This window comes from Rhipicephalus microplus, chromosome 1, assembly GCF_043290135.1.
Source record: "Rhipicephalus microplus isolate Deutch F79 chromosome 1, USDA_Rmic, whole genome shotgun sequence".
Classification (NCBI taxonomy): Eukaryota; Metazoa; Arthropoda; class Arachnida; order Ixodida; family Ixodidae; genus Rhipicephalus; species Rhipicephalus microplus.
This window is the reverse complement of record NC_134700.1, coordinates 242702331-242729321: the sequence shown is the minus strand read 5'-3', so window position 1 is coordinate 242729321 and position 26991 is coordinate 242702331. Positions and strand designations below refer to the sequence as shown.

General features: G+C 44.7%; 1 protein-coding gene across 2 annotated transcripts; it reads right to left on the bottom strand.

The window, feature by feature from the left end:
• Positions 1-1905: 1905 nt before the first annotated feature.
• Positions 1906-26851, bottom strand: LOC142813642 (protein Mo25-like). 2 transcript variants are annotated; one of them, XM_075891690.1, is made up of 9 exons: positions 26723-26851; positions 20854-20992; positions 20762-20791; positions 17167-17334; positions 13926-14044; positions 6181-6349; positions 4259-4384; positions 2591-2734; positions 1906-2531 (listed from the first exon to the last, which is right to left on the bottom strand). In XM_075891690.1, exons 2-9 carry the CDS (start codon positions 20953-20955, stop codon positions 2322-2324), a joined length of 1068 nt encoding a protein of 355 aa, XP_075747805.1. In that variant the 5' UTR covers positions 20956-20992; positions 26723-26851; the 3' UTR covers positions 1906-2321. The 2 variants fall into 2 exon arrangements, with proteins under 2 accessions (XP_075747805.1, XP_075747806.1); XM_075891691.1 differs by lacking the exon at positions 20762-20791.
• Between the last annotated feature and the right edge of the window lie 140 nt (positions 26852-26991).

The following is a 26991-nucleotide window of genomic DNA, read 5'->3' as shown; positions in this document are numbered from 1 at the left end:
TTGGTGATTAACACGTTGACACCCCTCAATAAAAAGAATTTCCACACATAATGTGAGTATCTGTCCCCAGTGATATGTCAGTGCGATAAATCCTGTGTTTCTGAATAAATAAACCAGTTTGAAGTAAGTGCTCATTCGTCTCTTTGATGTCCCACAAAAATGACACATTGCTGAGAAGCTGACTCCTTGATTTCAAAACCTAAAAGCTTTCTTTATTCTAGCGGTATTAAAAACAGTCTACGCATTCCCGGACACCAATATACTCTTTCTAGGGTTCTCAACGCAGCATTTCGATTTAAGAGTGCCGATCCAAAAGTATTTAGGATTCATGACAGCAACCTGTTACGTTTCTTTTTTTCATTGCTATGGGCCAGCCACGCCAACTGGGTGCATGCACGTTATTGCAGTTTCCTTTCCCTTGTTCATTCGGGATATTAACTCTATTTCCTTTGCCCAAACCCACTCAATCATGCGTTATACAAAAGTACAAACCTCATTATACCAAAGTTGCATCCTACAAGAAAATAAGTTCGTTATATCCGAAAATTCACTACAAAAGTTATTCCCACCACTGTATATATTGCAAGACTATTTTTCACTTCGTTATAACTGATATTTAATTATATTCATGTTTGTTATACTGACGTACGAGTGTATTGCAGCGGTGCTATTAATAAACTTTGTTCCACTACCAGCTAGCGTGCCTTTGATGCTGCAGCCTGTCATAGCAGGTTACTACATTTTGAAAATGACCAATGCGGCCACAAAAAGCACTTTATTGCTTTCACCAAGCAGCTTTCATGAAGCGCGATGCTGGCTGGAACCATATCTGACGCAATGGGAAGAATTTGCATGTTGCTGCAAATTGATGAGTGGAACTTTTGAGATGGAGGGCGGCTACCATACGTATGTTTTATAGTGTCGTCCTCATTCCTTAATGTGAAACATTGAATTCCAATGCATGGCTGCCTTAGTGCAATGACTGAAAGTATGAGTACGTGACAGGGAAGTCGGTGACTGCAATGGCAAACTGCTTTTTACACAAGAATATGAAGATACTGGTTGGATAGAAATGGGGAAAATTTATTTCTGGGGCTGCATGCTCCATCTGACTGACGAGAGCCTTACTGAATGAAAGTGGAGACCTTTCTACCAGAACATTCCCGAACACTGTGTGAGGACCGGACTTTTAGATGTTGCAGAAAATAAGCAATTGACTACAATTACAATTACTTCCATTAAAATTTAATCCATTACTGTCATGAATTACAGCCCTAGAAAAATAAATGAGCAGTTACAAAAATTTAATTACTTTTGCATTATAAACAACTACACAAGGCGCTTTCAACACAAGTTGCAAGCAGCCAGAGGGAAGTACTGTCATTGACTAGAAGTCAGTAAGACTTGAACCCCACATTCAGGTTGCTCTGCGCTCACTCATATTGCAAGACGATCAAAAACACCAATGGGCAGCGTAGCGATGACTTTACGCAAGGCGACATTTTCAGTAATGACAAAATACGGTGCAATACAGTCGAACCCCTTTATAAGAGACACTGATATAAGAGACAAATGTGTATAAGAGACCCCAGTGTGCCTACAATAAAGTACGGGTTAATAAAAAAATGCATATGAGGTACACTGCTTACAAAAGACATCTCACATTAGAGACAAACAGCTGCTCAGAGCATGCCTCTTATAAAGGGGTTTAACTGTATTACTGGAGTAGTGAATTCAAGTTTCTCCCAAGCATGTTTGATTGATATTGGACATATACGAATTCCCTTGTGTATAAGAAAGGCATATGAGCTTATGTCCACTGTTATGTCAAGCGTGTGTTGTGATCGCAGCCGACTGTTATGCAGAGCTTGCAAAAGCGTCTGCACGACATAGAAATGAAGGGTCTCACATTTTTTGTCGTTTATTTTTATATGCACCTATGAATGATATAAATATTACTTGCAGGTTATTCAACACCTGCATTATCTCACTGTCTTCCTTCTGAAAAATGCTGCACGAAATGGTGGCCACAGTCGGCAACGAGAGGTTTTTCTTTTCTGCAGGCACCAAACATTTGTGCCAAGCATGCTGCGAGAGAAACCTTTATTTCTGCCCGCATACATCCTCCACCACGGCTTGCATAAAGGCACCACAAGTCCGAGCACAGCAGCGTCAACAAAAGATACAACACTATCAAGCGGGCCCAGTTGCTGCTGCTGTCAGGTGCACACGGGTGGCTCGACAACATCAACGGCAGCTAGTCTAGTTACAAGCAAATGTTAATTCCTTCCTGGAATGATAGTACGCCCACACAGCCAGCCTCAGTGGCCCCCCTGGGGACACGTGGTGGGGTCGCCTTCGAGGGGCTTCAGCTCTCGAATCTGCTTGATGAGGTAGGCCTTCTCGTCATTGAACTGCTCGTCGTCTGACCTGTCCGTGTGGAACTTGCTCAAGAAGTCCACCAGCTTGTCCTTATTGCGCAGCAGGATGTCCAGAATGGGCTTTGGCTTGTTTGGGTTGGCCACAAACACCTGCACCACCAGCGGCATGCTCTACTAACAGCCTTTTATCTATCCACCACTCCACTCACCTTGAACACGTGGAAAGCTTCAAACTGAATGTTGCGGCTCTTTTCCTTGAGCATGTTCATCATCAGCTTAAGGTTTTCTGGATTGCTGATGTAGCGTGTCATAATGCTGAAGTTGTGCCTATCCAGAAGGAGCTCGCCTAGAAGCTGTAACCAAGCAGAGCACTGGTTTCAGTTCCTATGGTACTTCCATGACAAGGCCCTCAAAGATGGTGCATAGACTTGCAGTTAATCAAGCTTTTTCAACTTCGGCTTAGGTCGGAAAAATATGAAGTTTAAATAGTCGGTTTGTGGGCAGAACTGTATTAAATAGCGATAGAATGGTCACAAAAAAACCCTACTCATTTTGCAAATTTATTATTGCGAAGACATGGCATGCATTTAACATCAGGCAAACGATGAGCAGTCACAGCGTTTACCAACAAGTGCACAAGTTGTTGCTTTAGGATATCAACAGTGTTCTTGCGCAAAAAATGTGTAAAGAATATAAGAAAAGCAGAGCTCCATGGCATTTTTGCTACCCTATGGCAAACGAAATTTTTCTACTTGTTAGGATCTCCACAAATTTAGTACAGTGTAGTAAATTGAAAAGTGCACAAATGTTATGTTTCCATCCAATCCTTGCCGCACAGAGTTGTACACTTGCACAGCACTGATACAGGCCAGCAATTCGGAAAGGCTAGCTTCATTGTAACACTTTCATTAGTGAGAGTTGCTTCCATATCATTGAAAAGATTTGTGCTTGAGCTTGAGTGGTTCTATGTTTACAATTCCAACAGCTAGTTAATTGGTGGCGTGTTCTGCAATAACAATAAACATGTTTCCAGTTACAGTGGTGCAACAGATGAAATTGTATTTAGAGAAATCTTTGAAGCAGTGAAATTTCAGAGCAAAAAGATGTAAGTTTGAAGTAGTATAAAAACAAGGCTGGCTTTCAGAAAAAAAAACATGTAATAACATGTACAAATAATGTTAATGTAGATATACTTCAAATGAATCTATGAACAGACCTGGGGACCTCTTTCTTCCGGAGATTTGTAAAGCAGCCGAAAGTGGGGTTAGGAAAAAAAACCCCCAAAAACTGAGGCACGTCTTTCTTTATAGTTTCTCAAGGAAGCAGAAATGTCATACACAGCTCTGAATGAGTGCCAATAATTAAAAAAAAAAAAAAAACACAGGTCAGCTCTGCCGCAATGCAAAAATATTATGCAGTGAAGCATACCAAAAAAATCAAAGGGTTGTTGTCAGCCTGCTACAGGACATGGCGTGGCCAGCTTGGTCCCATGATTCGCACCGTTTGTTTGGCTACTATCTTGGATTGTGCTTTTACAAAGCAGTGTTCTCGTGTTTGTTGGCAGCTACGAGAGCGACAGGTGGTTCGGGTGTTCAATATCCAGATTGAAATATCTGTAGCTTGCTTACTAGAGTTATAGATTTTGCAATCTGTGCTCATGATGTTCCATGCGTTTCCTTCTTTTGTAATCATCTTTTCATGCTACTTAGGAACACTTTAAAGTTATTGTTGGCGACATTACGAAGATTTTTTATCATGTATGATTAAATTAGCACATGTAAAAGTACGTTTTATAGGATGGATGCAATAGGTTACTTTTTAGAGTCAAGTTTAAGAGCATATGAAGAAAGACCGAAGTAGAAGACTGCTCCACCAACCTTGAGGGATTGTCGCCTTGTGACATAATTCTCAGAGTTGAGGAGGTTCTGGTAGTGAGAGAACACCTTGTCATAGTTCTGCTCCAGGAATTCCGCACAGACCATCTTGTGGCGCGTCAGAAGTTCCTGGGTCACACACAAACATGGAAGCACTTTTTGATAGCTGGGAGAGAAACTGGAAATCTAAACAACGGATCTTTCCAGCTATTGCTGCAATGCGCTCGGAGCTCATGAAGAAAACAGAGTGCCCGATACTCATGGTCTAGGCAATGCCCAGAAGGTGCTGTTCATTGCCAGTGTGATGCGATTGACGCACATTATTCTTTGCACAACATTATTGCAGCTTTGCGTGCATTTTATCCCGCAAAAATTTCTCTGTCATGATAAAGATTTGCTGCTATGCAACTTGGAGTGAGCTGATTGCAATCGCTCAGCCTTTAGTGCTTGTTTAGCATCCTCGGACTGATATCCTGAATTGTGAGCTTTTAAAGAGACCTTGTTGATAAAAATGACACCTGCAATAGCAATAACTATCCACTGGAATACACAGCACTCAATGAACACATCACACGAGATGAGAAAAAAAAAAAAACATGCGCTGACAGCCAACAGTTGTTTATTGCGCGTTAACACCAAAAATCACAAAAGGTCGATTTTTTGAAAACCACATATTCGGGTAGTATGTCTGCTTTGTAAATATCAATGTTTAATTCATCGTGAAAGTATGTAAAAAAAAATATATAACATGCTGCGGCAGCCAGCGAGTAGCCAGCGAGCATTGAAAATACCCCTAATTCGGGCGTTTGCGATTTCCCAACCACGCGCCCAGCGCCGCCGTCTTGGTCTTGTTTTGCTCGTGAATTCTTGCTTTTTTTCTTTTTGCCACCCACGACAGCAGCAACAGCGTGGCTGAGGCAGGATTGCTCATGATTGGGGGGCTCTCGAAGTTTTGAAGTCTCCCGCGGCTCGGATGCGAAGCCGCGATTAGAGGAAGCGCACGCCTGTCGAAAGAGTGGGTGATCACGAAGCTCCTATTGGCTGCTGCGTGCGATGACACATCTGTTTCCCCGGCTCGCCGTCTGCTCTGGCGTTCACTGCGCGTGCTTTGTGTGTCAAATTTACCGTCATTTCGCTCAGTTTTCACACGTGCTCTTCAATCTTTCATTGTCTTTACAGGACGATCTTTCGCTGTGTTCACGGGACGCTGATTGTTGTTCTGTCAATAACGATGGGCAGGGCAAAAAGTTTAGAACTATGCATGCATTCTGTTCAAGAAAGCGCCCAATAAAGCTTGTACACACGGTGAGGCTTGTTCATGCACCGTGCGTGTGACAGTCACATCGATGCTTATCGCGACGTCGAGATTGCAACACTATCGGCGCAACGCTCTGTCGTCACAAATGAAGCTGGTGTTTGTGTTTCGTGCTCAAGTGCACGTAATGCATTGCGCTCGCTAACTGCAGTGATTACGGCCCCAAACAGTGCGACCACGTCATCGACTGTGCATTTGCCAACATGATGCTGTGCAACCAAACATCAGCAGCTCGGCACTACGCCGGAAACCAAAGCTCAGCACTATGCCAGCAACCAACAGGCAGCGGAGAAAGACCCTTTGCGGGTGAAAAAGGCTCAAGAACAACTGCAACACAAGTAAAAAAAGCGGAAAAGAAAAAAAAAATCCTAGGGAACATTTCTAGCTACAATTAGGGGATCAAAGCATCCCGGTTGCTATTGTGTTTTATTTGCTCTGTTTGCTTTGCCTGTAAGCAATCCATGAACATGTCAACAGTCTTGGCTGTGAAAGAAGACATTTTCGGTGATCAGCACGGCCGAAAGCCAAAGTGGGTATAGATTAAAAAAAATAGGCAGTTATCTGTTGAAACCGCTGGCCATGCATTGCAATGTAAGGCAACAAAACTGACCTTGAAGGTAGAGAATGCATCCGAGGCAATGTCGAATGTAGACACCTCGACGTACTTGAAGAAGTTGTAAAATTCATCCGAGTAAAGAATGATTTTCGCTAGGGCCTCGTATCGCGCGCACTCCCTCAGCATGGTGCCGCAGTTGAGGGCGATGTCCTGCTTCTCGTATCTGGAAATTAGATGATGCTCACTATAATTATGACAACATTTCTTACACTGTACTGCACTAAACTTTACATGTACACCTGTTTGGAATAAGCTAGATTGTAACCTAACCTGCCTAAAAACGGTTTATGGCAGTATGCTTCAGAAACAAGGAGGATGGAAACAAAAAAAAGATAGATGCAAGTGCTTACATGCAAGTGCTTACATCAATGTCTATCTTTCTATGTCTGTTTCACCCTCCTTTTTGGGAAAATCTTGCAAGTACATTAGCCATGGAGTTAAAATTATGGGACTGTATCGAACCCGAGCAAACAAAATAATCCTTTACATTTAACTATTTTTTAACATGACAGAGCTTTCATGTTAACTCACAAGAAGGTTTATGAATAAATCAGACAAAAGTAGCCAAAATACCTGGTATTGTTATGCAGAAAACACTTCGCAGGATCACATACAGTTGAGCCCAGATATAACGGCCCCGCTTAAAATGAACTTTCGCTTAAAACGAACAATATCCACATGACGGCAAAAATATACATTGGTTCAATGGCACAAAATCGCACTTACAACGAATGTCTACGAGCGCAACCGATAGGTTACAGCGAACGGGGCCGGCGCTCAGCCGACTTCCCGGGAAACCACTTTCAACCACCCATCAGGCATCGGCAAGGTACCCATACATTCTTATTGTTAACCGCCGAACCTGCCTCCGCGCCCCTCTAGTTGCCGCTCTCCCCGACCGCTTTTTGTTACGCAGCCCTCCGTTCTTTGTCCTCCCACTACTCTGAGAGACCCGCATACCCGACGAGGCCCGTGTTTTCACACTGCCACTGATCTTTCAAAGACCGGTCGGCCATCTCTTCTTTTTTTGATCGGTGGTACTGTCGTTGGCTTCGCAGGCCTGGAGTGACCAGATTATTTGCCAACATCGTTGGTCATCAACTGTATCCAATCCTCTGAGTCTAGTATAGCGCAAGCGCGTACGCTACCCCGACTCTGATAAATTGAGATTCATTTTGTGTTTTAGGACCTGTTATTGCTCATTTCGCACTCGACTCAGCACGCCCTCCGCACGGGTGCGAAAGCGTGAAAACGGCTGTCAATTTGCGCGGAACGAATCGCGAAATATGGAAGTCGGTAAAACCATGCAAAACAGCCGGCGCAACAAAACGATTTTTTGACCACGACCGCCGATTCTTTGAACACCGCCGCATTCCAGGCGGCCGTGCTTCGACTTCTGCGAGCGGAGGCACTCCTTCAACATTTTTCTACGCGCGAATTGCGCGCTTCGCAAACCTTTCAAGCAAGCTACCCGACCTACCTCCTTCCGGCGTGTTTTGGTTTTCAAGGTCACCCCCTCCCCGCCGTGTCCTCCCCTCTCTTCACTCTATCACAACTCCTTGCCCTTCTCTCGCAAATCTGCTCTCCTCTTTTGATCACAACCCCTTCGCCCATCTCCACCGCTCCGCGACGCCAGCCACACTGGCTCAAGTTAGTTTCGTTTTTTGGCTACAAACGCACCCAGAGCTGTTCTACGCGTTCTGGCATGTGTGTCACGTGTGCGCATCTTGCTCGCTCTTGGTGTGCGTGTGATCCGGATGACAGACGAAAGGACTTGCACGTGTTTTCATTCTGCTCAACAAAATGTAGAAAGTGTGACTGCGTGGCTTGAGCGTAATCGGCACGTTAGGTGCCGCGTTGCAGAGCGCTTGCTTATAGCTATTGACCACCTGGCAGCCAACTTGCTGCTTTGGGCGTCCCGGTAGTAGGTTGTGGAGATGGTGTATATTTCGCGGGCGGCGGCGACGGCTACATGCGCGCGAAACTGTTTTCGCGAGGCCGAATTCGTCGATGTCGGGCCCAATGCCGAGCCTGAAGTTTCCGAACAGGATCACTTCGGCGGCGATTTGTGGCAGCATGCCGTCAACTCTGATGTGAGAGAGCAGGTGGAACACCTGTTGCGATAGTTTCATTACAACCGATGATGATGCCGACACCGCAGAACCGTGCACAGATTAGGTCATTGTGAATAAAGTACGTGGCAAGAGTGATTTGGAGGAATCTAATTGCGAGAACGACGAAACTTTGGAGCCAGTCCTTCATGCAGCTTATGCCACGGGCCTCCGTGAACAAGCACGCTGCTGTTTGAAATAAACTAGAGACCGCCCTTATCGCCTCTGCTCTTCGAAACACGTGCATCACTGACTTTTTTGGGCAAAAGAAAGTTCGTGTTTTCACTCGCAAATTTTTTAAAAGCTGTGTTTCATTTACTACGAACTTCGGGATACAGCGAACGGATGCCGCGTCAGGCTGAGGTTCGTTATAAGCGGGCTCGACTGTACACATGTTCACTCCTATGAGTGGATTTCGCATGAGCAGGCACCATGAGTCGGTGAATATTAGTGCTCGAATTTCATGTTTCAAGATAAATGTTGCTTGCGGCAAGCAATGAAGGAAATAAAATTAAACAAATATGTCCAAACTCGCTAGATAAGCTATAAAACACGGGTAGTGTGAAATTCCCCATCATGAGTTGGCATCCTTCACCCTTTTATGACCGTGACAAAATCTTGTTTTTGGGCAACCAAGAAATTTTTTTTCCTGCCACAGAAATCAACTGATGTGCAAGTGTGGGGTATCAAATTATAGATACTTATGAACCCAACTGGTTCATGAATGCTATAACGAATGGTTCATAAATCCTATAACAAACTCAAAAGTGCTGCGATAAGTATATCAGTACATAGTTTATTGTAAATGAACTCGCCCATAAACTCATTTACTTTGCAGCGAAACCATTTTCTTTTCAGTATTTTTACCGTATATACTCGCATAACGATCGCACTTATCTTTTAAAAAAAATTGACTCCAACTTCGGGATGTGATCATTACGCGGGGTTAATTTTTCGTGAAAAAATATGCTGAGCACCGCAAACGCAAAAAGTCGCTAATCAGAATTCTTACGGTAGCTTTCATGAACATAACCAAAAATAAAAGTAAATTAAAGCTTACCTTTGTAATAAAATGCGCGCATTATGCAGGAGCTACATGCATGGCACACTGCCCTTTTATTTTTTACCTCTCTGACCCCCTAACGTTCATTCAAACTCCGAAGCATCACTGGCGTCAGTGTCGTCCCCGCACGATTCCCTGTCGGAACCGGCAGTGTCTTCACTATACCACAGAGGGTCATCTTCCGTTCCGTCGAGCGCGTTGCAAATGCCAGCGACAGTCCATTTTGCCGCATGAAGCGTGTCGTCCAGCCGGAACTGGCGCGGAAGTCCTTTGTGGCTATTCCCAGCCTCCGGGAAACTGTGCACGCCTGCGTCCGTATCATGTCTAATGACACTCCATAACCGTCCTTGCGAATGTCCTTCACGTATTCGAGGACTGCCTTTTCAATGTAAGGGAACTTGCCAGATTTGGGCCCGCAGAAAGCCCATCGCGTGCTGTTAGTAGCCATGAGCATTTTGCGCTGTTTTTTCCGATATCGGATACGAATTTCGTCGACGCCGAAATGTCTGCCGGCAGCGCGGTTGCTGTGCTCTAGCGCGTAGTCAAACGCCTTCAGCTCGAACGTGACAGTAAAGCTCGCATACCGCCCCATGGTGAAATGGCGCTTCAACAGACAATCACAAACCACACCGAAAAAAAAAAAAAACAACGTGGTCTCAAGAAAAAAAAAAAAAAACATTGCTGCGGGATGAACACAGGTCGACCAACAGGCGGCCGCCGCTGTAACGGTGTGGGATGTGAAAACAAATATGGCAACTGACGGAGCGAAGCCACCGCATTTCTTTTTCTTTGAGTCAGTTATGGAGGTTGTGAGTACGTCACGCGCGTCAAAACAGTTTATTCCGTCTAAATAAGGAATGCTTTCATTTAAATCAGTAAATTTACGGCATTAGCATAGTGATGCCCACTTTCAGATAACAGAAACAATGATAGACGCGTTCAGCTAGACTTGGCACATGACATGTCGATGCGGCAAGTTCAGGGTGCGATCATTATGTGGGGGAAAAAAAAAGTCTAATTTAGACGACAAAACTTAAGGGTGCGATCATTACGCAAGTAAACACGGTATTAAAAAGTGCCAACAGCCTCTCTACTGACAAGTTAAGTCTTTCTGCATTTAGGTGACACCTGTTCGCTCACGAGTGAATTAAACCACATTTGCAATAAAGTCGCGCCGTTCCGCTGAAAAAAAAAAAAAACAGAACAAAAAACGCAGACTTATAATCGGCAATATACGGCACTTCACTGCATTTCCAACGGAGGAATTTTTTTCACTGTATTCACAAGCAGATGCATGACTGTGTGGTAGAACACCCCCTTGCCATGAAAACGACCCGAGTTCGATGCCCACTCGGACCCAGAATTTTTCATCATTTATTTTATTTGCAACTTTCTTGATTTTTCGGTCATGTAAATATGATGACTTTTCTCTCACAGCGAATGACACCAACACCGCAATTTTCGCAAAATGAGCTCTTTATTGCTATTGCATTAAAATATGAATACTACTACCTATAAAAATATAAGCCCTACCCCTTGAGGTGCAGCATCCACATATGTGGACGCAACTTGTTTTTGCCAGTTCCTCGGACTAATAATAAAAAAAAAGGTGAAGAAACAGTTCGCATAGGATCAATTGAGCCTTCTCTATAATTAACCTGTCTTGACTTGACCCCAATGTGCTTTTATGACTGCAGTCATCGCTTTGATCAAGGCACCGCTATCTTCGAAGGGTCACTCGACGTGCCACATTCCAGGACTAACTTCGTAAGTATTATTTTCCTTCGCTCAAAACTAACACAGTAAAAAACAAGCTGTGCACCCATTTTTAGCCCAAGATCTTTTTGTGCAAAAATAGGCTGCAGAACAAAATTTACTAAATAAGATTACTTAGCAAAGCTATCAAAAAGAATTCATTTCTTAATTTTCTTAAAATTCAATAACGAGTGTTTCAGAATTACGGTAGTGAAATGTAACATGTATGAAAAGTGCACCATAATTCGCCCCTGAAGGGGATAATGCCACAGTGGGTAGTTTCTCACTGCTGTGAAACAAAGGCACATGACTGCCCTTTCCTCGTAGAAGCTATGGCTTTTTTTTTAATATAAAAACCTGCCGATATTATGAGCCACCACACATCAATACATATGGTTCCTGTGCCTACACACAGAGTGTGCTTAGCCTTCAACATGGCAGAAATACACGAAGGTGGTCCCCCGATGGCTGCAGATTTTGAATAAGGGCTACAGTCGCCAACCGATTTTCTGGACTCCGAAAATTCGGACTTAATGCATATTTCGTACTTCAATGATGCACTGTTAGGGTTCCCATAGGGCTGATGCATTTTTTCGACCGATTTTTCAGACGAATTCACCCCTGAAAGTTGAATTTTTCGGACTAAATCGCTTGGTTTGAGCTGCGCCACGAACCTATGGACGCCGCCATGTTGGATTTTTTGCCGGCTTGACTAAGCTTGGCGACTTATTTTTAAAATGACTTGCCTGCCTCCGAAATTGGAAAGTGCACGTCATATTTCAGGTTTCGGAGGCCGAGTCGCACGGGACCATTTTTTCGTTTTCGGTCAGCACAGTGGTCAGCACTATCGTCATCGCACTGTACAGGGAGGAGGCGGAGTAAAGATTCTTTATTTTTCGCAGCAGTTGCTGCTTGCCAGCTTGTTCCTGTTGCCATTTAGTACGTGTTCTGTCGGGTCGTATCGAGACGTTGTGTGTGCTTTGCGGCGGCTATCTGCGTTATCGACTTTTGTGTGCTCGAGCTTGAAGTCATAGTTCCGCCATCTGTACCATAGCGAGAGCCAGGTGGTGCAAAAAAAGCGTGGGAACTATACGACCATGACGTTGGAGAAGAAAGCTGCAATTATCAAGTTAATAGAGAGTGGATGGTCCCAGCTTGATGTTGCCAAAGAATACCATCTATAGAAGCAAACGGTATCTGGCTATATAAAAACCGAACGAAGATTTTGACAGCATTTCAGAATTCATACAAGAGCCAGAAAAACGACAGCAAATGTGTTCATCCAGCCCTTGAAGATGCTCTGCAGTTGTGGTTAAAAAAAAGGGTTGGCAAAGAACCTGCTCGTGTCAGGAGATTTGTTGGAGAAAAAGACACTCAAAATAGGCATTGAGGATTTTAAATTCATTGACGGATGGCTTCGCGGCTTCAAGATGAGGTATGGAATTCTGTTCAAGAAAGTGAGCGGTGAAAGCAGAGCGGTTGATCAGACTTGTGTCCGATTACCGTGTCACGAAGTTGAGATCCTTGCTTAAAGAATACGATCCTTCGGACATCTTCAACTGTGGTGAGGCAAGACTGTTCTTTAATATGCTCCTGGACTGTACGCTAGCATTTCCGGGAGAATCATGCTCCGGCAGGAAGCTTAGCAAGAAGCACTTAACAGTGATGGTAGGTGCCAACGCCACCAGTACAGAAAAACTGCCTCTTTCTGTAATCTTTCTCGAAAGGCGAGAAATCCTAGGTGTTTTAAGGCAGTGAAGACCCTCCCTGTGGACTACGACAGGGCGTGGATCCCGCAATCTTTATTTGAAAAATACCTACGCAAACTTGACCGCAAGTTTGTGCGACAAGGCAGGAAAGACATTTTTTGTTGACAACTGTGGCGCGCACGGTAGCGTGCCGAACGTTAAGGCCATTCGGCTGGAATTTTCGCCGCCTAACACCACAAGCGTGCTACAGCCAATAGATCAAGGTGCGATCCGAAACATCAAGGCACACTACTGTGCCCGCCTGCTCAGCTGCACCGTCTTGTGCCTTGACAATGGGAAGGCCTACAAAGTTGACATTCTGGCCGCCAACCATATGTTGGCCGAAGCTTGGAAGGCGGTGAAAGCAGACACCATTGCACATTGCTTTAGGCATGCCAGGTTCGTTGCTGCCCAAGAGCCCGAGGCTGATGACCTGAACGGCATGCCGGGTTCGTTGCTGCCCAAGAGCCCGAGGCTGATGACCTGAACGTAAGTGATCTGTACAGCATCGATGGCGGGGAGGACCTAATGTGCAACCTGCGCAGTGGTGGAGTGGATGTGCCAACTACGATGACATTTAAGGACTTTGCTCGTGCGGACGATATCATTGTTTTGTGCGTGGAGCCCACAGATGAAGAAATTGTTTGCTAGGTTGTGCCGCAGCCGGAGAGCGGCTCAGATGATGACGATTATTGCCCGCAGCCGTCGGCGACGCATATCGCCACCGAGATGACGCTTTTGTCAAGCATTTACGGTGACGATGTCACCTTGGCGCAAATACCGGCGAACCAAATTGCTTCCAAGCATAGTATGAGGCAAGGCAGAATCATGGACTTTTTTTAAGCCTGCCTAATGCAATAAAGTTCATACTTTTGACAAAAACGAATTTTTCTGACTTTTTTTCGGTCCCCGCCAGGTAAAAAAATCGGTTGGCAACTGTATAGCCCAATCTCACGGTGAAATATGAAAGCTGTACCTGAATGCACACAAGTTTTTTTTTTGTGTGTGTGGAAATGTATACAATTGAGCTGCACCACCAAAATGCATAATTAATGTACTTACCCTTGAATTAGGGTAAACAGGATGTCAGGCTTGGTACAGATGTAGTCTACCGTAGGTGAACGTGTGCCTATTTGCCGTCGCAGGATGTTGTTGAAGATCTGAGCGACGTCTTTCTTGCCCTAAGAAGACAAAAAATCAGAAGCAAGCATTAGCCTTCTTGCTGCACTACCAGCACAACCCATAAGAAAGTCAAGATGTTATTTAAGATACTGGATGATAATCCACACCATTTTACAAACTCACGTCCTCAAAAACATGTTGCACTGCATGCTCAACTAAAGTGAAATACATTAGTGCACACGAGCAATCTGCACAGCAGAATACAGTTGAAGCCTGCTACAACAAACTCCACTTCAACGAAAAATTCACGGTTCTCCATCAGCAGTCCATAGGAGTCAATGCATAAATATTGTCGCCACAACGAAGACTTTTTCTCCTGCCGTACCACTTCAACAAAATTTCTCAATGCAATTCCAGGCTCAGATATTCATTGCTATACAGGAAACCCAATATTTTAACACTTCGATGCATTTTGAGAACCTGGAAATACGTCGACGAAGTCTAAAACACGCGTTGGCACCACTAGAAACCGCCGCTGTTCAGCAAGCATTGGCGCCACCATTGCTCTATAGCGATGGCAATGAGACTGCCCTGCTTTTGCTTTGCCACTGGCTTGGTTTCAAGCAGCAGACGATCCAAAGCTGAAGCTCAGTCGCTCAGTTCATGGTTTCCTTCTCGCAGCTGCTGGGTGACACCGCAGAACGATGCCTTTTCCTATTCCGATGCTTATTATCTTCGCGCTTGGCCGGTGTGGTAACTAATCAGAGCGACTGTTCGTCCACATTATCAACAAAATCAGCTAGCCACGAGTTACAGCCGCTCCACGATACCCCTCCTTTATCTCGGCGTTGTCAGATACTTTTGATGGCGGACAGCTGCTGGTGTTAACGTGTTAATGCAACTGTTTGGTTCGTTCACGAAAGCGGTTTTAGGCCTTGTTTCAATGTGCTTTTCAACACGGGCTTGCTATGCATGGGTGAAAATCACGTCGCGACGCTGCTGAGAAAGAATAGAAAGCAGCGAACATTTTTTGAATTTTGAGAATAAACATTCCTTTGTTTTACTAGCTCATATCAGCGATAGTTTTTTGCGATTTGACTACAATAAAATTTTGGCTTCAACGAAATTTTTTCCGTGCACCGTCAGTTTCATTGTAGCGGGGTTCGACTGTACGAGCAAAATTCTGGGCAGAAGTGAAATGGGGGTCCTCCCCCATTCGCTGTCGGCACAGGGCCGCCAGGTCCGTGTCTGAGCGCTGGCTTAGCGGGGCTCGTTTTGAAGCCTTCCTCGTGGTGGCCATCCCCTCAGCGGCCGCCTTTGTTCTGCGCCACGTGCATGGCACCCTTATAGTGGCACTGAAAGTGCACGATCACACGGCACATGGCGCTGAAAAAGGCGGCCGCTGAAAGGATGGCCACCATGAGGAAGGCTTCAAAACCAGCCCTGCTAAACCAGCGCTCGGACACGGACCTGGCGGCCCTGTGCCGACAGCGAATGGGGGAGGACCCCCATTTCGCCGCACTGCTGTCAGGGCTGCCACGGAGCCTCCCCCCCCCCCCCCCCCCAAGAACGCTGCAGTAGGCCAAATATATGTTTTTTTATTTCTGAAGTGTATTGTGTGTTGTTTCATTTTTTTTCTTCAGCAGCAGTTGCAGAGTGAGGCTGAGGCTAGCTGTTGCCCATTTCATGACGTCTTTGTATGCATGGGCGACGACCGGCTGCCTTTGCAGACCGGTATATAGGGTGAATTAAGGAGAGAAGGATGTAGGGATTTGAGGCGCGCCCGCGACTATTTCGCGGGCATTCCGCCGTACGGCCACACCTTTTTGCTTTTTCTGCTCTGGTAACGGCAATAGATGGCGCCACGTGCGGGCGCGGCACCCGGTATGCGCGCGCCGAGTGAGCGGTCTCCCCTCCGTGGTCGGCGCCGGGTAAGCACGTGTTTTCCTTCGTCCGCGTCCCCTTTGGGAATCGCCGGACTGTAGCCTGCCTGGGGTGGCCTCTGACACCTTGGCAGGCGTGTTTACTCGAGTGCAGCTTCGGTACCGTACGCTAAGCCCACAGCGGTGCTTACTGCTTGAAGTGGTCGTACCACACCGAGACGCACTTGCCGAAAGCCTACGCGTACGAGGTTTGCCCTAACACTCACGACCAGGCCCAGTGGCTATCGTGAGAGTGTGCAGCCTAGCCGCGAGGGACCTTTTCCCGACCGGCGTGTCAAAGCTCGCCATTGCCTGCTGCGACGTGCTGACGGTTTTCCCTTATTGTGAACGTCCGCGTGCGGGTGCCTTGGCTCCCCGCGTCCCGGGAGTGGACGTTGTACTGTTGTTTGGGGTGCCCGCAAGGGCAATAAAGTGTTGTGTATTTTTGTATTGAAACACTGTCCGTTTTTCCGCGCGGCGCTAAACGCCTTATTAGTTGAGCACGCGCGGAGCAGTGCGCTACACGCGAGTAGATGGCGGAGTCGTGGTCCTGTGGCTCGCTAAGTGTGAACCCGCGGTGATCATTCGCAGCAGTTAGTAGCGGGGTCACCATAGTGGCAAGCCTTCAAGATACACATAGGTTACGTTGCGCCGCTCTCCACATTCCACCAACTGATTTGCTACCTGTATCAGAATAGCATAGGGCACAATGAACAACTCCTGCCCCTGCATTGCCATGTAAATGTAGAATGTCTTCCTCCAAGAAGTCCCGTTCTTTGGCCTCGTCTCTGTTGTTTCGCGATACACTGGCTCTGTTCACATCATGGTAGAGTTAGAGCGTGTGAAAAGGTTAGCTGCCTGATCAATAAACTCTGCTGCAACAACCTCATCTGTGGCCGTGGAGGAAGAATAACATGACAGGGGAAGCTCAGCTGCTTTTCGTGTAGTTACCCAGCAGAGCAGCAATAGACATGACAGTGCCACTGAACGAACTGCCGCCAAACTTAGAATAACAGACCTGAACTAGTTGGTAAGTCTAAATAGACATATGCCGACTAACAACTGAAGAGTTGCGCCTATAGCCATAGCATGTAAAGCTTCTGTAGCATGCAAAAATAACAGGCATGACAAAAGCTATTACGGCAAATGCGTGTACACAGCTGGTTATGTGCTGCATTTTAATGAAGGAGCAGATATTTGATGTTTACGTACAGCAGCATACTGTTAAAGATGGCACAAGGATCCAAGAATAAGTGTACCTCGAAGTCGATCTTAGAGAGGTTCTGCACCAGCAGGAGAAGAAGGTTGGTGTTGTACAGCTCCTGTGCCAATTGGGCCACCACAATGTCCGTCTGGGGCTCGGTATCACACGTGCCGTACAGCATGTTCTTCATCATCACAAGGTGCTTGGAGACATCTTCCTGGGCCTGCATGAACCACCAATAGAGGCACTGGCAGCAAACTGGTATGCACTCAACTTTAATCAATTTACGTTGCCTCTTCACTAAGACACCAAATTTTGAGGCTACGGAAAACCTGCTGCAAGGTTCCCCTGAAGACAAACACAATCCACACAATGTGTTGGACACAGCAACCACATAGAATATATTTGAATTTGGTTTCCAATGTGTGCTTAAGTTCTCGTTATCAAGATATATGCAGATTTAAAAAAAAAAATTACATTAGAAAGCAGTGCCTCACAAAGGGTAGAAGGGAGCCCGCAAAATATGACAAAAAATGAAGAAACTACACTCGTGCACTGCCGCTAACCCACTGGGTGCGAGGCCCACCACTGCAGACGAAGGTGCTCCGATTGCTTCATCCTGCACGATAGAATAACGTGACCTCTAGTTGCTCTAGCGAAGTAAAGCAGACGATTGAATGTGCTGCTTCTAACCACAATTTCTGGCATTTTCCTCTTTGAACAGCATTGTTTTGCTTTTACTTCATGCGTGTGGATCTCTAGAGACAACAGAATCACAGTCAAAGTTTTTGGTCGCATGTTTGCTCTGAGCCACAGTGCACGACGTACGCGACGGATGCAAGCGCAAGCTTTTAAATTCATTACTACCCTGCTTTGCAAGAGTGCTGCTGGCTTTACTGCTGTCACCTGACATATTCCTTCATTATTTCCAGCTTTTGGGGTTTCCTGCTTGTAGGGGACGTCTGTAGAATAAGCCCATTCTGTGCGACTTCTTTATGATGCTTTAAACTACTAGCTTATCAATGAAGTTGTAAATGCCATGCACTGGTATTTTCACTAGATAACCAACACAGCTATTTTACCAGGTTTGAATTGGTTGATGCTTATGAAGTGTGAAAAAATGGGGACGAGGCAGAGATGCGTAACGGACAGGTGCTTGTCTTGAGTGTGTTTCTACTTCGTCCCCGAGTTTTTCCAGCTAAATAAACATAAAACTGCTATCTGGACCACTGCCCTTCTAGCCTGCTGAGCCATTAAGTGTGGAAAGCAAAATGGCCAGCTACACACAGAGCATTTACTATCACAATCACATTCTATCCAGTCGCAATCGCACTCTATTTTCCAGTCATGACTGGCTTCTTTGTGCCAACTGCAAAATGGGTACATCATTACACATTTCCACCTGATGTGGCTTGATGGTAATCTAAAATACACTGTCTGACAAGTGTAGAAAATACGTGCAGTAAGACGCAACAGATGAACCCACGAATATATCGTGATGCAGACATACTTGTACTCATGCAAAATGTCATTTTAGCTAAAACTCTGAATCAGGCATGCATGCGCATACATGTGGCTTTTGTGCGTTTGCTTCCAATCATATGTGAGAAAATGTTGTGGTTGTATGCAGCTCCAAGCATGTTGGTTGCTCCGCACAAACTGGAAGAACCACACTTGTGCTTTGTAGGGTTATGTGTACTAAAGAGGAATGTAAATTCGCTCATGCCAATTGTTTATCATGTCAACAGCAGCCAGTTCCAGAGATGAAAACCTACAATGAACGAAGTTAAGCGATGGTGATGCATTTTTTGCAGTAAAAATGTATTTATCTGCTTGAAGCCCTTGCTCAAATCACACTACAGTAGACTCGCAATGATTCGAACTCTGATAATTCATACTTTTGGTTAATTAAACAAATTTCAACTTTTCGGTTGGCCCTCTATACTTTCAATGTATTTAAAAGCTTGTTAATTCAAACTTCATCATTTGGCTAATTCATACTTTTTGCAGTCCCATACCAGAAAATTGTGTCCCACTACTATTTAAAAATTTGTGTGCTTGCATAATTCTAACAGTCTCAAATTCAAAAATAAGCACTGCAGGCCTTCAAGGAACAAGGCTTTGCTTGTAAACAAATGTTTGAGACAAATCGCACATATGGCAAACCATGACGTTTCTCAACTGGTATAGAGAGCTTTGTGCTGAAGGCACGGACCTATAGCAAAGAAGCAGTAGGCAATTCACAATTTTTTTAAAAGGTCTGATCAGCAGTAAATGGCCAATAAACTTGTTGACCTTACACCTTTGCTTCCTGCTCGTTGCATGCAGTTGGGGTTTAAAGATACTTGAAAAATTTTTAAATGCGATAAAATCTCTGCCTGATGATAATGTGTAATGTCACCTTAACCAGAGTCATCTATCTGAAAACTTTTGATAATTCAAACTTTTTCATAATTCAAACAAAATTCAGAGGTCCCTTCGAGTTTGCATAAGCAAGAGTCGTCTGTAGATGCACTACTTCGATTCGACGCAAACTGGTTGGTTGGTCAAACTTTATTGGTAGTACTGGAAGATGTGGCAAGTGCGCAATGATTCTTTACCTTTAACAAAAGCACTGAACTTGGTTTCCATGGCTTCGATATCATAGACCTTATAATACCACACTGGTAGTCAAGGTGATGTTTAAGTCACTTTGAGGAATGTAAACCTTTTTTGGAACAGCTATTTAGCAATTCACACATCTCAGTGACAAAGTCACAGTGGCACTTGAGTAATTTTGTCAGTGAAGCCCCACAGTAATAATAAAAAAGAAGACTGCGACAAAATGGCTACGGGCCGAGTGGGGCAGGCTGGAAGAGCAATGTAACCTAGCACTTCCGAGGACAGCTCTACATGGTGGCGTTACAGTATGTTTTCGCGCCCCATTGCTCTATCGGACAGAGAGAGTGTGGTGTTCCCTAGTCAGCTGCTAACAGGAATGGTTCTCTCCAATTTTGAGGTGCTTCTATATCACACGCTGAAAAACGTGCCAGCAAAAAAACTTTTTCAACTGAAACACTCAGCCACTGGCATTGACACAAGTATCACTTTATTACCTGAGGGCTACCTTTGGAGCCGAAAAAATTTCATGGACTTGAAGTGACTAAAGAAACACACTTCATGTCCTTTCGGCAGGACGCCACCAGAAGCGATATAATTTGTTATACTGAAAATTGTGTCGTATTGACTGTGAAAGTTTAACTGAAACTGGACGGAGTTTTATCCACGACTACTGTGCGACATGCTAATGAGAAGCTTCAATCTTGCAGTGTGGCTGGGACCCTTTAAGTGGTGTCCCATAGCTCACTCATGCTGCATTATTTCCTCTTCAAAACTCCCACAGATTCATTTGCTCAAATTTTGTCAGTGTTACAAAAAGAAGAAACTCGTGTTCGCATGAAAGACAAACAGTGGGGTCAGCAAAACTTGAGGAATGGCACAATGCGAAAAAGGAACACCACTTAATACACAAAACAAGACATGTTAATTTTATATATAAGGACACACTAAGCATTGTGGACACTGCTGGATAAAGCCATGGTTCATAAATCCTGTTGATTGGAGAATCCACTGCATGGGAAACATAGTTTTACACCAAGAGGTATACTCACGCGCAGTGCCTTTCCCAAAGTGGTGGGCAGCTTGCAGAGAAGGAAAAGCATGTTATCATGGGCACACGAGAGTGGATGGTGCAGGTGCATACCTTTTCAGCCTTCTTGTCACCCCGCTCCAGTGCCAGGACGGCCTCCCGAAGGACCTTGACCAGCTCGTACGGGCTCTTCTGGGACTTGCCAAACAGCGGCATGGCAGCACCGGGCACCACGTGTGCCGGCTCCGCCCACCTGCACCAACAAAAAAATGCATGTGCTCATTAACTTTGCATACATCACTGCATCAACAAAATTGATATTGGTATGCACGCAGCACGCACCCATGAACATAGTAATATCTTATATTACACATCCAGGCACTAGCCCTATTAGCAGCTTGCAGTGCATTAGACTGCAGCATAATAATCGGGACTGTGAAAGGAACTCCAAGTCACCACTCCCTGGGAAACCAGCCCAGTTGACACACGTGACAAAAGTTATTTTGCAGGTAAAATGGCTGGCAACTGATAGCCCCTTGATCGTGATGTAGCCAAAAATTTCTATGCCAGCATGCCGACTGTGGCTGAAAGCACTTGATCTTCAACAGCTCCATCCGAGTTTTGTGACAATGCATGCGTACCGCATCTAGTTAAAGCGACGCTACTGAGTGCCAGATCCACACGCGGACAAAAATGTGGTCCTTAAGTAATAAAGATAGTGATATGAACAGCACCATACCGTTTCGATTGTCTGCAAATGCAGTTTTGTGCTCTGTGTGCTCTACGGGTAGTCCAAATAGACTGGGTTGCGACCAGATGTAACTGAATTAACAAAAGATTGATGCCATTAAAAAATGCGCGAGCTGGCTGGCACAAAGGAACACATCCAAATTTTCCAAATTTCTGAACTACCGAGCTTTTATTCAATAGGTAAAGACTAAATCATCGAAGAAGTTAAAGACCCCAAAGCCGACAGGCTGCCTAATCACTAAATATTTTGCTTTGTCAACAATCTTCTGGTCTTTATCATGGGGCCCACCAAAAACACCACACACAAAACAGAAGATCTGTTCTTGAGAATCTGCAAGGTGTTCCGAGGACTGATGCTTACCAAGGAACTTTCTGACAATAATCGCATTTCCTTCATCGAAAGCTGCACCTTACTCCAGAACATGTTTGATAGATGTACGCCACTGTTTAAGGAAACTTTTACTTCCTTACAGTTTCAACTGCTCGTAGTTGGCCAAACGTGTTGTTTCTCTTGCCACCATGAATAACGCACCGATGAAGTCGCGTCCTTACCTGATTCTGCTAAGTTTTACTTTGCAAATTGACAGACTAAGAGCAGCTGGATTTTTCTAGTTTCTTTTGTGTGATCATGTGGAGACCTTATTGCACATACTTCAGAAAAGTGGTGACGTGCCTACAAAAACACACAATAAAGAAGTGTTGTTATATCATACGTCTACCAAGTGTATGACAGGATTCAGGGGAGATTCAACTCGGAAAATGCAAGTTTTTTTTTAATACTACATTATTACTGTTTTTACTTTTTTCACAAGTTTAGTTTCTCTATTTTCATGAAAAAAAATTTCAATAGGTTCCAAGTAGGTTCAAATCTTCTTTAAAGGGCCACTCACCAGGCCCCACACCAAATTTTAGATAGTGGAAGTTTCTCGGTGTCCAATGAGGAACATTTTGCCACAATAATTGTTTTAATCGGTTCATCACGAGCGGAGAGAATGGGTTTTTTTGAAGCGGTTTTTTTATCGGTTCATCACGAGCGGAGAAAACGGGTTTTTTGAAGCGGTGCGAAACAAGGATGAGAGGAGGCGAGCTCGAAACCCTTGCCGCTCCTTCGCGTAGCCTTCGCAAGCCATATCTGTTCCCCACCCTCTCAGGCATCCGACCAAGAGGTCACGTGCGCATGACGTGCCCAAACAAGTCCAACCCCCATGCAAGCGAGCGGCGTTGCTTTGTTGACCAGCATTATTTTGTGGTCTTCTGCCTGTTTCTGCAGGATGGTTTGGAAACGTTGGCTCAGACGTGGTAGAATAAATGAGCACAATGAGTGCGCAAACACGTAGGAGCATTCTACGGCGGTCGTCTGCTCGATGCGCCGACTGTGGGTACACACACGCATGCAAAACGCCGACACGTTATCCACGCATCTTGTTGCAATGCCCGGGAGAAAAATGGAAAAAAGACCCTTACATTCTCTCGTTGCGTCTCATTATTTATCTAGAGATTTAATAATCTCTTCAAGCAACAAATGACATAAACTACGCATGCCATGTTAAATAATTTTCGCCATGTCACGCGCCACTGTTTGCAACGTTAGAGCAGAGTGGTCTAAGTAGAGGGCCAACGTCGCTGCATTGCCGTGTACGTAGGGCCATTCATACGCGTACGTCATGTCCTCATTCTCTAGGCGCGCGCCTGCAGAAGGGAGGGGGAGCAGCGTTCATCCTGAAATTTGACCCATTTCCACAGCACGTAGCGTTGCGAATTTTAGCACACGTGGTCATGAACGCCTCATCTACCCATTGCGCTTGTCAGCTCGAAATTGTCAAACCTTGTGAGTGGCCCTTTAATGTGCTCACGATGCCTATTGAAAACTACAAAGCCCCGATTGTCTAGAGCCTCCTGGAAATCGCTACTTGACACTCTGTCACTGCATTTCACATGAGGTGTTCACCAAAGTCACATGCTCAAAATAACCACAAATCCCAAGCTTTCAAAACTGAAAAAATAATTTTAAAAAGCTTATGTTTGCCACAGAGGTGAGCTTTCATTTCTATATTTAAACTGCATTTTTTTTCTCAAATTGCAATTGCAGGCAACTAACTTCATGAGATTGGACATCACACTTTGGTACTACTGATGGCCAGATCGGGATGAAAATTTTCCCCCATATTAACATGAGAACAGTGCAATCATCATATTTGAAACCTGATATCACTTTTGTAATTATTATAAACCAAAAAAAAAGCAGTTAACATGGGCTGAGCATTTTAAAACTTCACATTACTAACTTTTCCTGTTCATTGAAATGCCTTATACAAACTTTCTTCTTAGTTGTTTGCACTCTACATTTAACATGGAGCAATATGAGCCATTTATAGCTCACAACCAGAGAAAAGTTTAGTGGCATAAAGTCTGTCTAAAATGAGCTATATTTTATGCATTGTCATAATGCAAAAGAAAAAACTATGCAACTTACTACAAAACTGATTACACATTTGAAATAAGCACAAAAATCTACGTAAACAAAAAAACTTACTGCTCCAGGCAACAGATTACAGAATTTTTTTTTTTTTTTTTTTCAAGCAACATCTCTTCTTTAAAAAAGCCTTTGGGGTGTGCAAGTGTCAGCTTAGTGTTATCTGCCCCAAACAAAGCTTATGGAAACGTGTAAAATGAGCAGTGAAAGGCCCGACACATGCAGCAAAACACACGTCATGTGGTTTAAGTCTTGCAAATGCGGTGTTGCGTATAGAATCCCACTTTCCTGTGGGCATGTTTACATAGGCTAAATTGACCAATGTATCAATGGTCGCTTGGGTGAATGTGCCAATTGCAGAAGAATTGCATCAAAGCATGATGTTAAAGTTGTACTGTTCACACCTTGCAAACTCTCAATGTTACGTGGCATGACAAACAAAGGTAAATGCCCCGGCTGCACAACCAAACACAGGAACAAGTTCACCGAGAGTACTTCCAACATTGTTTGCAAGATTCCTTTAAGTTGCGGGTACTAGCACACTGGCAAAATTGGCAGGGGTTTCAACGACAGGACAAAGGAACATGATTATAATGCACGTAATACGACTAGCGGTTTTCTGGTGGACCATTGCAGGCGTTGTGGCTGCTCTCCTGATTTTCGCAGCACACAGTTTTGAAAGAAGAGGGATAAGACAGAGCGTGAAATCATCCAAGCTTTTTTCATTCATCAAGCAGGTGACAAATGTGTTAGCAGGCCTTCCGTATCTTTGCCCGATGCTGAAATTATGTATCTCAGTGGTTTAGTTTGATTGCCCTTTTCCTTTGTGCCCTTGTTCCCTCGTCATGCACGCATGGGTTCCTTTAAACATTTTTTTTATTTTATTTATTTTATTTTTCACTGGTTAAAACCAGCCTTGTTATCATTCATCATGCTTTTCACCTCTTCTCAACCATGCTTTTTCAGCACATATATATGCACAGATGACGGAAATGAAAGGTCAGTTGTTAGTCAGCGCTCCTTGTCTCTAATGTCTTTCGTTGTTTGCGTCTTTGCACTGCCCCATCAAAACGAGAACTAAGGTACTTATCTTACAACAAAAGTCAGGCAGCAACATGGCCTTACACTATGCGACTTGAGGCTGTTCTTCCTCTTTTGACCAGGCTGTTGTTATTACAGAATACCGAGACCGAATTGTATGAGAAATCTACGAGGCATCACACATAGAACAGCACAGACCTAGCTGCGTCAGCATGCCGTGTTTTCCTCTAGAAAAAAAGAACTTGCATTTTCGCAAAACTGACAAATTTTAGTGTTGTCTATACCTTTCTAGTTTTAACCTCCTAAAGAGCTTTTTCAATACCATTAGACATTTAAATTACCTCAACTATTAGACCCTTCAAGGATACTTCTTTAATACTTGTCTACCTTTAGACGACCTCCTTTGCAAAGCTGCACACGGTGTTTCATTCACGTTCACACTCAAGAAAAAAGAGTTGGAACAGAGTTTGCGGGTGATCAGAATTTAAGAATTTATTGTACTGCCAATGAAAAAACTATTCACTGCCAATCATAAAGGACGCTTTTGTTTTTAGGGTGCCTGATTTAACCATAGCACAACTTCTTGTGCATGAAGATTCACAGTTGTTTGCTACTGACACCCACCTTGGCTTGTTCAATTGTCTGCACATGCCATACAATATTTCAGATGGTTCGGCAATGCTTCAGTTCGCTGTGCAAAAGAAAGGAGTGCAAGGAGTACTTGGGTGATGTACTCAGGTGCACCTACCAAGGAATACTGATTGGCTGGAGGTTGTGCTCACCATGTCTTACCTCCAACGAGTTAAAGTGATCAAGACAAAAGGGGGACCGAATTATTAAACATTTTGGTGTGAGCCTTGAAGAAAACCGACTCATGCGGTCAGCATGTTCCCCTTTGTTGGAAGCAGAGATCGTACCTACCTTAGCAGAGCCACCTTCGCAATGAACTTCACATAAAAAATAAGCATGCAAAGACAAGCTTTGAGCTTTCCAGTTCGTAGAAGCTGGAGCGCATTGGCCTGTGCCATCTACACGCTCTCCTTGGGAATAGTCGCCGGGGCTCCCCGCTTTTCAGGGGCCACATTGAACAAATGATGCGCTGGCAGCACACAACGAGACGGCCGTTGAAGAGACGGCATACAACACAAGTATTCTCCTTGCGTTCTGATCATAGACTGCCTTACGCCCCGAGTAAAGAACATGCCTAAGTGGAGTGCGTTGCATGTCGAACCTTATTTACGCTGACATCCCGTGGGCACAAGTACATAATGAAAGCATAGAGCAGCTAGTCTTACGGCGCGATTAATAATTCTCCTTAGTCAGACCCATCGATTATTTTCGACTAACACAGTGCCCTTGGTTCGGCCAACAAGAACGATAATTTTTGGAAGACTAGCCACAACACCCTTTCAGGTTCGCATTCTTCGAACTGTGCATAAATAATTGTTCTCTCGTCACCCGACGCTGGGACTCCGGAAAAGCACACACACGCCCGTTCGGGAGGCTTTTAGAAAGACAATGCCCAGTGAGCCAGGCCAAAATAGATGAGATGGCGAGCCCTGGCAGCCGTTTTAGAAAGACAACGGTAAATGACATTGGTTGTTCGGCGAGCGTGCACTTGAGGCCTAGTCCCCGTGGTAAGCCTAAGAGTATTTAGAAACTGTCGAAAGCCCGATGGACTCGGCCACGGTGTGAGGAGACCCCAGTTAGGTATCTCACCTTTGCAGTCGAGGATGACAGAGGGAAGCGAGCTCGGTTGCACTGGCGGCAGCACAGAAATCAATCACGGCTCTTCGCAAATACACGCTGAGCACCACACCATCATAACCACTGACGTAAACAGCAACGACATAGGAGCACCAACGCCTAGCCCGAGTGCGGCATTCCCAGAAAGCCACAAAGTGAAAAATTCTACTTCTTTATACTCTAGAATAAAGTAAGTTTGAAGATGTTGGCTTTATTTAGGCCAAACAACACTATGTTTTCAG

Bases quoted from the DNA above. Each gene is read 5' to 3' on its own strand.
- LOC142813642 (XM_075891690.1), bottom strand. From the start codon at position 20,955: ATGCCGCTGTTTGGCAAGTCCCAGAAGAGCCCGTACGAGCTGGTCAAG. The intron at 14,045-17,166 runs GTACACTTATTC...TTGTCTTCTTAG, and splicing joins TCTCTAAGATCGACTTCGAG to GGCAAGAAAGACGTCGCTCA. The intron at 4,385-6,180 runs GTCAGTTTTGTT...TGTGTGACCCAG, and splicing joins ATGCATTCTCTACCTTCAAG to GAACTTCTGACGCGCCACAA.